The sequence below is a fragment of the Vespula pensylvanica genome, chromosome 13, assembly GCF_014466175.1.
Source record: "Vespula pensylvanica isolate Volc-1 chromosome 13, ASM1446617v1, whole genome shotgun sequence".
NCBI classification, from domain to species: Eukaryota; Metazoa; Arthropoda; class Insecta; order Hymenoptera; family Vespidae; genus Vespula; species Vespula pensylvanica.
The window spans coordinates 1,746,467-1,757,245 of record NC_057697.1 but is presented as its reverse complement, the minus strand read 5'-3'; the positions used below and the strand labels follow the sequence as shown (position 1 = coordinate 1,757,245).

The following is a 10,779-nucleotide window of genomic DNA, read 5'->3' as shown; positions in this document are numbered from 1 at the left end:
CTCTCTCTCTCTCTCTCTCTCTCTCTCTCTCTCTCTCTCTCTCTCTCATCGTATTACATAAAATGTCAAACGGTAGGATTATTATTCAAGAAGGAAGGGAACTAATTGGATTCGAATTAATTTGAGTAGGAAAAAAGGAGAGTAAGGACTCGTGGCCTCTTTTTACAGAAAGGGGGGTGGTAGTCGTGGTGGTGATGGTAGTGGAAGGTAGAAGGGGAGGAGGAGAAAGAGGAAGAGGAAGAGGAAGAGGAAGAGGAAAGTAAGCGATAAATCTCGCGACACCCCTACTCGTCGAGCGAGAATCTTATCGATTAAACTACCAGAGAGTCTCGGATGGGAAAGAAAGATTTTCCATTCTTCCTCGAGCACCTAATTTATGCGACCTCTCAAACATCGTCGTCGTCGTCGTCGTCGTCGTCGTCGTCGTCGTCGTCGTCGTCGTCGTCGTCGTCGTCGTCGTCGTCGTCGTCGTCATCGTCGTCTCCCCGTTTGCCTAAGTTTACAATTTCGCGGCTAGCAGTACCACTCGACCTCAGACAGAGCGTGACGGTGGCCGGGTTTTAAAGCATAAAAGAAATTATAAGCTGGTAAAAAGAGGAAAAAAGAAAGAAAGAAAAAAAAAAAGAAAAAGAAAAAGAAAAATAAGAAGAAAAAGAAGGATAACTCAGGTGGCCCCGAACTATGGTGACACAGTTATATCTGCCTACTACAATCGGTCGTACCACGAACCGAACGCGAGGGTGCACTCGTTCTTTCTTTTTTTTATTTCCCTATTTCCACTCTCTCGTTTACCTAATTATCAAAATTGTATGTATCGGCCCACCAAATAATATGTATGTGTATATATACGTATATAGATAGATACAGGTAGAGTTATATTCTCTTCAGGTTGTGTCAACTTCGCGAGGATATGAAAATAAATTTTATTCAAGTAGAGGTACCAACCTGTGCCATCGTATCTATGTATATCATTCTAATTTACTATCGTCTCTTGTAAATTCAAATATTTTTTTTTTTCCTACTTTCTTTCTTCCTTTTTTCCTCCTCGAAATATTTTATTCGCGTTCTTTTCTTTTTTGTTGTTGTAATATCTCGATAATATTTTAATCCCTTATCTCTTTCTGTAGTTATAATGTCAACGTTATGTCACCTAATATTTCATGAATATTACTTTTATTTAACATACACATTGGAGAAACGTTATAGTTATTTAAGGCTTAATATTGTCCTAAAGTATTAATCCTTTTAAGATATTTTCTTAATACACGATATTCTCTTTTAATACTTCGCGCGAACATTAGATTATTTGATTCTAAATAAACGTTTTGTCACCTGATACATTCTTAATATTTTTCACGAACGAAACTACACATTTTTTTCGTACTCGAAAAAAATTCAATATGTAAACATTTTTTTATAAATAATAATAATTGCTTTTCATACGAGGAATTCGTCGGATGACTGTGACTTTGGTATTCCGATAGAAAAATATATATATATATATAAATATTACAAATGAAAAAAGGAGGAAAAGAGAGAGAAAAAGAGAAAGAAAAAGAGAAAGAGAGAGAGAGAGAGAGAGAGAGAGAGTAGAACACGCAAATTTGACGTTAACGTCGGGGAGCGTTTAATTTGACGTGAGCCTCGAAATGGCACGCGATCGTTTGCCTCCCGAATGTTTGCAATGCTCCAGACTCCTCCTCGTCGTGAACGCTGCGTGTTCGACGGATTAAATTTCGAGCCATTATTGCACCATAGCGATTTCGTTGGTTCGATCACGTACCGTTTACTACATTATTCGCATCTATTCTATTTTATTACGAATATATGTACGTACATATATATGTACGTACGTACGTATGTATGTATACATATTATTCCTTCATAAATATATATGTGTATATATATAAACTCTTCAAATATTTTCTAAATAAATTATAAAGGAAAATTATAAATGTAATATTACAAAAAAAAAAAAAAATAAAAAATAAAATAAAATAAAATAAAGATATATGTACGTACGTATGCATGTATGTATGTATGTATGTATGGGATGAGATTAATTATAAAAAAAAAAAAAAAAAAAGTTCCTACGAATCAAATGTTCGTTTAAAATCTTTTTCCCTACGTTAATACAATCTATCTTAATATAATCAATTATATAATAATTCAAGATGATAGGTATTTCCGTATATTTGTATACATATAAAGATAGAATCATGTTACGTGATAAAGAAAAAGTTAATTATTTAATAGAAAGAAATATTCGTTTACCGTTACTTTTTATCTCTACACTTAGAAATCGATGGTATAGTTTATCGAGCCAATTAGGAATAATTTAAAAGAGACATAGAGTACACGAGTTATCTATAAATAAACATGACATAGACTTAGAATATTATAACATTAATAGAATGTACTTTCTTTCTCTTATGTGTATCGAGATGAAATAAAGAAAAAAAAAAAAAAAAGAAAAAGAAAAATAAGAAGAAAAGAATTATTAAATAAAATATCAATACCTTAATTCGATTAACAAATACCAATAATTAATTTAATGAGAAAGATTCTCTAATTATAATATACTTCGGTGACGTTCGTGAACTGGTACCATGACGTATATCTCTAAACGAAGTCTACTCTAATTGTTTAGAAATTGCGCGAAATCGGATGACAATTAACTGCATGCATGCATGCACGTAGTAGACGAACTCGAAATTACCGGCGATGGTACATAAGGGCCACCATTAAGGGGAAACAAACGATTTAATAATTCAAATTAATATGACGAGAGTAAGAGAGAGAGAGAGAGAGAGAGAGAGGGAGAGGGAGGGAGGGAGAGAGAGGGAGAATGAGAGAGAGAGAGAGAGAGAGAGAGAGAGAGAGAGAGAGAAAGAATGTCTATCTAATTGGACGATAGTTTTCTTCAATCGAGAATGAAGGAGTAGCTCGTTAATTTACAAGACAATTACGACGAACCTATGTCCTTTTAATTGTGCTCTTGCCTTCTTTTTTTTTTTTTTTAATTCTAAATTTAAAAAGATTTAAATCGTTATACGATCTTCTCAATAATGTTCCATAATTAAGTTAATTATTATTATATAAGAATTTAAAAAATGTTGTTCATTGAAACGTTAATGAAATTTGTGAAATTATAACGAATAATAAATTGCTGAGAATTAGAACGAATTAGTTAGATTGTTATAAATATAAGCTTTTAGAATATTCACTCACCATTGTAGCTGTCTTGCCAAGCCAGTACGCCGCAAAGCAGAGCCAAAGTTTTTCCACTTCCGGTAGGACTTTCTACTAGACAATGGGTTGCTTTTGTACAGCTTTGAATAAGCTGAAAGAAAAGAGTAATAATTATATTAATTCGATTGTTTTTTTATAAATCAAATGAGAAATTAATATCAATGAAAAACTTACTATATTCATCACGGCGAATTGACAAGGATACGGCTTCACTGGAAATTTCACTTTACTGCCAGCGATGATTAGTTCGTGCTGCGTTATATCTGTCATCGGAAATTCTTTCGTTTCGATCTCCTCAGAAATAATGGGAGGAATAGGTGGCTCCAAATATTTAATCGGTGTATCTTTATTCTTTGTAAACCTTTGTCGTTCTGATAATTTTCTTATTTTGGATTGTTTTGTTTTTGATGTAGATTCTGAGGTATTATCGAAAACTATAGACATATTTTTTCTTTTAGCATTATTGTCATCTTCGGAATCTGCACTTACTCGTTTTTGTTTCTTCCAAGAAAATAACGTCATTCTTGCAGCATGCGAAGCACAAGAGGATTGAGTAAAATCATCGGAGATATCAGAATCTGTATCTGTACTTATATCAAACACGTTTGGAGCAGTCTTCTTGTAGCTACGTTTAGGATTTATATCAATACTACTACTTTTTTCAACGCAAGACTGTCCTTGTTTCAAAGTCGATAATTGATTAAAATTATCAGAATTATTGGAATCTGATTCCATACTTATATCAAGTAAGATTGGATCTTTCTTCTTATAGACACTATCTGTAGGATTTGAATTAATGTTGATATATTCTTTAATAGAAGAATATTTTTGTTTCAGAGCATTGCCTAAAGGTAAAGAATTTTTTATTCTTTCTTCTTCGGTAGAAGACTCATCCGATGAAATTTCAAAAACATCCGTGTCAACTCTCTCTTTGTCTCCTTTCGATTTGGATGAATCCATTCTGTAACAATATTTATATATACACATAACATTTTAATACACATAGATACTGTGGTAACATCACAATCTTAAACCTAACCTCCTTCTAATTAAACTAAACAATATAATTACTAACTCCAAATCGTAGAACCAATCTTCTACGTAGAACTTAATCAAGTAATAAAAGATCGTAGCGATAACGATAATGGTTATCAAAGTCACGTGCATGGATCGATGAAAACACGAAGATTAAAAAACAAAACTGCACGAAAAATAACTGCACCAGCGATAACACGTTTAATCACTACGATTTTCTTCTTCACATGTTATAACATAACCTATAGCAAATCGAATGACGAAGTGAAATAGACACGAATTATCGTCGAAACAAACAACGTACTATAAGACGGCTTCTTCGCGCCACGCTTCTCGAATTACTCACGTTCTATCCGATAGAAACAAAAACACACGTGTTGCGCATTTGGCACATCCAGAAATCTACTTATTGACCTTTATCGAACATTTTTATTATCGTTCACTTATTGAAAATAATCTCGAATTAAATAAGAACAACGTTGGATCGCTGGGACAATAGAGAACAACAAGGATATCGAATAAAAACAATACACTATCATCTTTGTCGTTCAAACAACAGGAGAGGTCACGTGACCAATCGCCAAGAATCCGATTGGCTGTAAATTATTCGCGGGAAATATTCTCCATCTTAGTAAGTACTTACGTATCCTTTGAATCTTAAAATACTCTAATTGAATATTAATTCGCGAAAAATTACTTATTCGCGATAGTTACAATGTCAGCTCTTGTTCTCTTTTTCTTTCACTTCTTATGTCATCATTTAATGGTTAGAAAAGAAAATTTTCTTTTTGTTCAAGAAGAAAAAAAAAAGAAAAAGAAAAGGATTCCTGTTTTCTTTTCCTTTTTGTTTCTCTCTATGTTTTCTCTTTTCTTTTTATTTTATTTTTTTCAAGGATTTATGTTCGAGAAGCGGGTAAGGGGATTTCAAAGTAAAGAAGAAAATTCTGATTCCAAGCTCTTCGAAATTTTGTTTGGTGCGGTGGTAACATCAAAGGAGTAACAGAATTTAAAACCCATATCGCGTGCGTGTGTCTGGAATAAAGAATGTTATATTACCCGTTGGAACATCTCTCGACACCGGGCATGAATCCTCCTTATCAAATTATCCGGAACTTCCCACGGATTCTTCGCGTTGTACTTACTTACGTATATGTACGTGTACGTATGTATATCGTACGGTATATATATAGGGTGTCCACTTTCGAGATCAAACGTGAAGAAAGAAAAAAAAAAAAAAAAAAAGAAAAAAAAGAAAAGAAAAGAAAAAAGAGCATGTACGTAAGATTATGCAATGATATCGATAAGAACATTTTTTAGGAAGATTTTCAACGATTTCGAAGAATCATTTTTTATATATACATATATATGTATACATAATGAAGACGTTAATCCTCTTATATATTATAAAAATTACGTAAAAGTAGAGCGAGAAAACAATGTCGTAGACGTAGGACAAATGGGCCCTATGGGTAGGTGGACCAGGGTGGGTGGAAGGAAAGGGATTGGCAAGTGGAGGTAAGGGCAAGGGTCACGTACTTGCAATGAAATTATTCTTAAAGTTTGTATCGCAATTTCCGCTCACGTTTCAGTTTAAAAGATTTCCTACCTTCTTGCACTTTCACACGGTTATGATAACGATCTTAACGATAATGTTCCCAGTGCGAATGTTAACAAAGTTGAGATTTGTTTTATTTCGTTTCGTTTTGTTTCGTTTTGTTTTTAGTTGTTAATCATTAGTCGTTATTCTTTTTCTGTCTCCTTTTTTTTTCTTTTCTTTTCTTTTCTTATTGTTTCCCTTCTTTTTCGAACTATATTATCGTTTCCTGATCTCGTAAAACGTTTTAGTTATTGTCTCATATAGGAAATCTTAAAGACGATCATATAATTCATAAGTTTGACCACTGGACCGTAAATTATGCATATCCAAAACGATCCCCATAAAACATACGGAGGGTGGATAGGAGTCATTACTAGAAAATGTGGCAAATTGCGTGTAACAACCCCTCTTGAACGTTCGTAGAATGTGAGATTAAATTCGGTCGGTTCGAGTAAACCGTTTCGCACAACCCTCCTCTACTCGTTTTTTCTATCTTTCTTTTTTTCTTTCCTTCTTTCTCTCGTTTTTTTTCTTGACACTATAGTCTTTTTTTCATGTATACGCATATGTTTGCGTATTGACCTTGATATATGTATTTAACAATTAATTACTTGGAATTACTTTTAATTTTCAATTGAGCCCCCGAATACACATCGATGCAATGCCAACAAAATTATCTTTTTTCTTTTTTTTTTCAGGTCTTGTTTAAAAAAAGGAAAAATAATTCAGAAAATATACTCTTCAATTAATCCAACTGTATACAACCAATCGATTTTGTAAGTCTTAATTGTTTTTTAATTTTTTCTTCTTTTCGAATTGAAAAGAAAAGAAGGAGAAAAGAAAAAAAGAAAGAGGAATGTAAATACTTCCGATAAAGGCTGCGACAAAATATTTCCACGTAAGGCGAACAAGTTTATCCTGTTGTAAGGGTGGAAAAAGAAAATTGTACAACGGTAGAGGGTTGAAAAGAAAGTGCAGAGGGTAGACGTGAAAGGGGAAGAGATTTCCGATCTTCAGTCCATATTTCGTGGTCACCCTGAACAAATTCGTAGGACGAATATGTGTTTCTCTCGTGGTCACCATAAGCAAAGAAGAAAAAGAAGAAGAAAGGAGGAGGAAAAAGAAGAGGGGGGAGAGAGAGAGAGAGAGAGAGAGAGAGAGAGAAAGAGATAGAGAAAAAATATGAAATATAAATAAAACATATTCTTATACTCTGACGGCAAGTGCAATAAAAATGCGGGAAAAGATCAGAAAAGATGTTCGAGGAATATAAAGTAGTTCCCTTTTTTCTTTCTTTCTTTCTTTCTTTCTTTCTTTCTTTCTTTCTTTCCTCTTCCTTTTTTTTCATTTTTCTCTGCCTTTTCCTGTTTTTATTTCATTTTCGAATCAATTAATTTAATTTTTCTTCTTTTTTTTTTTGGACGCATTTCTTCGAATCTTTTTTTTTTTTTGATTTATTATTACAAAATACAATTTCGTTTGTATCGAAATTTTTTTTATTTCCTTAAACTTTCCTTTCTTATTATTTTTTTTCTTCTATACATATATATATATTTATTCAAACTCGTGTGTGTTTTTTATTCTCTCTAACAATATGCATTTCGAAAAATAATCCGATTAATTTCAAGTTCGCATTCTTTCCTTTCGTGTTATTTTCTTTTTTTTTTTATTTGCCAAAAGAGAGAAAGAGAAAATACAAAAAGAAGAAGGAGGAAAAAGAAAGAAGAAAAAACATCAAATCGTTCGTCAAGTGATATCACGTATTCGAGATGAATCTTCAATCTTCCAGTATCACCCTAACATCCGTCACGGTTTAGCAGTATATTTCATAATCCGGATAATTTATCATTATACCAAGCCAGAACGTTCGTCCATGAGAATGAATCAGAAAGGAGATCCTTGCTTCTTTCTGTCTTTTTTTTTTCTTCTTCTTCTTTTTTCTTTCATTCTTTTTTTTGACCCAAAAGAGGAGCTGTTCTCTCTCTCTCTCTCTCTCTCTCTCTCTCTCTCTCTCTCTCTCTCTCTCTTCTTGACAAAAGCATTGCATCGTCCGAAATCACAGTAGGATCTCCCTCGGACGAATATTATATGCGAACGAGTACCGAATGTTAAGAAGTTCCAGAAATTCGCGAGAATGCAAGAACGTTGAATGTTGAATAAGTTTGTAAACGAAAGAAAAGAAAAAAGAAAAGAAATTATTTTATCAAGACCCTCTGATCGAATTTATTATTCTTATTAATTGCATAATGTGTTGAAGATAGTCACGTTGCGTGTATTTTTAACAAGCGAGTTGACAGCATTTGATTTCTTTTTCTTTTTGTTTTTTTTTTTTTCTTTTAGTTTGATAAATAATCAAGCAAAAAAAAAAGATCTCGCGTTTCTGAGGTAATCCTTCAAAATTTTATTACGACGAACGACGACATTTTCTTGAACATGCAGTCGAACTATCTACGAACAAATATTTACAATTTCATTAATAATATTTATGTAATATAAAATGAATTAATGATATAATCTCTCCCTCTCTCTCTCTCTCTCTCTCTCTCTCTCCCTCTCCCTCTCCCTCTCGTTTAATCAAGAAAAAGAACATTAAGATATTCGTCTTATTATCGGCACCACGAGATTACCGTCTGTCTAAGGGTAGAGGGAGAAAAACAAGACGATAAAGCTAAGATGGAGAGTTAATTAAAGAGTGCCAGATCGTGCACATTTGATACCGGTACGTGATTCGGTTTTATCTGGATACGTTTATCTATTGCCAGAATAGATAAGATAAAAGAGAAAAGTCCCATGAAATTTCTTACTCGAGAGTATAGTCATCCCTTTGACGTGAATCCAAAGTTTCTCCCTCTTTTCTCGTAGCTAAGGGTGGACAGACCATATGTGGCCTTCTTATCATCCCCTCCACGATGATATATATATATATATATATATATATCTCTCTCTCTTTTTCTCTCTCTTTCTATTTTTCCTCTATCTCTCTCTTTCTCTCAATATTTTCCTCTTCCTTCGAAACGAGTGAAAATAGACGTATGGACCGAACTCGAGGCCACGGAACGGAGGGTCAAATTGCGTGGGTCCTCGACTAAAACTAAAATAAAAGAATCATGCTGGCTGGGGGTCCAGAAAACCTTATTCTCATTGGAAAGATATTGTCGCGTGCATGTACACTCAATTCGAGATAATTCGACTTCGAGAGTCGAATCATTTTTCTCTCTCATACATTGTTAAATAAACTATTTATAAGTATATACGTATTCTTTCTTTTTTTTTTGTTTAATATAAATTAGCCCAATAATTATTAAGTCTATAAATTTTATATTAAATTCTTTTATAATTTTAGGGATATTAATTGCGTACACATTGTACATATATATATCTGATTAAAATGAACGAATAAATTTTACAGCGATTCAATGAAATAATGTTAAGGAATTTCGTCGTTCTCTCGTTTAAGAAAAATTCCTGTTGACACAAAAATACTGGCAGAAAGTTAAGAAACGGACAATAGTTTTTCAGTCGATGTAGTAGTTACGGGACATCGATCAGATGTGATCACAGTGGAATTAGCCGTCCCTTGCAGGAGTCCGGTACTCTTACATCGAAATCACCCTCCCTTCCCTTCCTACCCCTCCTACTTCCTTACTTCCTTCGGAAACCTCGAAACCACCCCTGTCGTCTAACGTTTATAGTACGCTCGCTCGAGGAACAATCGTTTCACGTAGAAAACATCCACGTTAAGACTCGAGTAAGAGAGACATCCCGACGATGTCATCCCACGTAATTTCCAAATTATTTCTAAATTGTTCTTCTAAATTATTTTCCGATATCGAATCATTTCGCAAGATATATATATATATATTTTTTGTTATTATTTAATTTTACTAAGAAAAAGAAAAGAAAGAGAAAAAAAGAAATAGCTAAAAAAAATTATTGCAAACATTAAAGACTCTAAGCTTCTTGATTGATCATATACAATAAATATATATATACATAGATTCCATTATTTTCGACAAAGATTCAAATCAATCTATTATTATATTATTAAACATTCGACCGTCTCAACATTTTCATTAAACAATTTTTCTTTGTTTCTGCTGACGACGATCCATGAAATTTGAGGATCGTCGTTCGAGGCATCATGCTGAGCTTACACGTCGCGTTTTATGGCTTTTTCGTCGTCGTTGGAACTAAACTTATTACACATGATAGCGGTGGTGAGAGAAGGAGGAGAAGAAGATGGAGGAGAGGGTGGAGAAGGACTAGAGAGAGGGGAAAGGAGAAGGGAAGCTTTTCCTACTCTTTCATCCATCTCTTTTCATCTTCTTACTTTCACCCCCCGATCGTATGTACGTACGAGTAAAAGGGGAGGCTTTTTATTAAATCACACATCTCGCGTGCTCGTAGATAGGCCGATTAATTTGCCGTGACGCTTCCTTTTGTGGCATCGAGCCAACGCAACGCCAAGAAACGGCGTCGTCTTCATATTTCATGTCGTCGGTGTGGAAGACGATCTCTCTCACTCTTTCCTTCTCCCTCTTTCTCTTTCTCTTTCTCTCTTTCATTTTAAATCTCCCTAAGGACCTTTCTATTTTCACTGTTACTCGAGAACGATGACGAATGTTAAGAATGCCTAAAGTTCACTCGAAAAAGATCGAGATTTCTCAAACAGCATTTTTTTTTTCAATCTCACATTTGATCTCGGATCGAATTATTACGTTACATCTATAGGTCTTGATAAATAATTTCGAATAACAAAATAATTATATGTACGTATTTAGTACGTACGTGTCTTGTTTTATCACGACTTTACGTAAAAAAATTTTTTTTACATTCTGTTTGTTTTTTTTTACATAATCGACGAAGAGACGTATATTTCTTTTCTATTTTCTTGT

The 10,779-nt window shown here is 33.6% G+C and overlaps 1 protein-coding gene across 4 annotated transcripts in view; it reads right to left on the bottom strand.

The window, feature by feature from the left end:
• The window catches only part of LOC122633741 (Fanconi anemia group J protein homolog), a 60,009-nt gene extending 55,554 nt beyond the window's left edge, over positions 1–4,455 (bottom strand). For all 4 annotated transcript variants that reach the window (XM_043822061.1, XM_043822064.1, XM_043822063.1 and 1 more), the window contains exons 1-3: positions 4,328–4,455; positions 3,427–4,213; positions 3,232–3,343 (exon numbers count right to left, since the gene is read on the bottom strand). In XM_043822061.1, coding sequence (XP_043677996.1) covers positions 3,232–3,343; positions 3,427–4,213; positions 4,328–4,419 — 991 coding nt within the window. In that variant the 5' untranslated portion in view covers positions 4,420–4,455. The remainder of the gene's footprint in view (positions 1–3,231; positions 3,344–3,426; positions 4,214–4,327) is intronic.
• Positions 4,456–10,779: the final 6,324 nt, after the last annotated feature.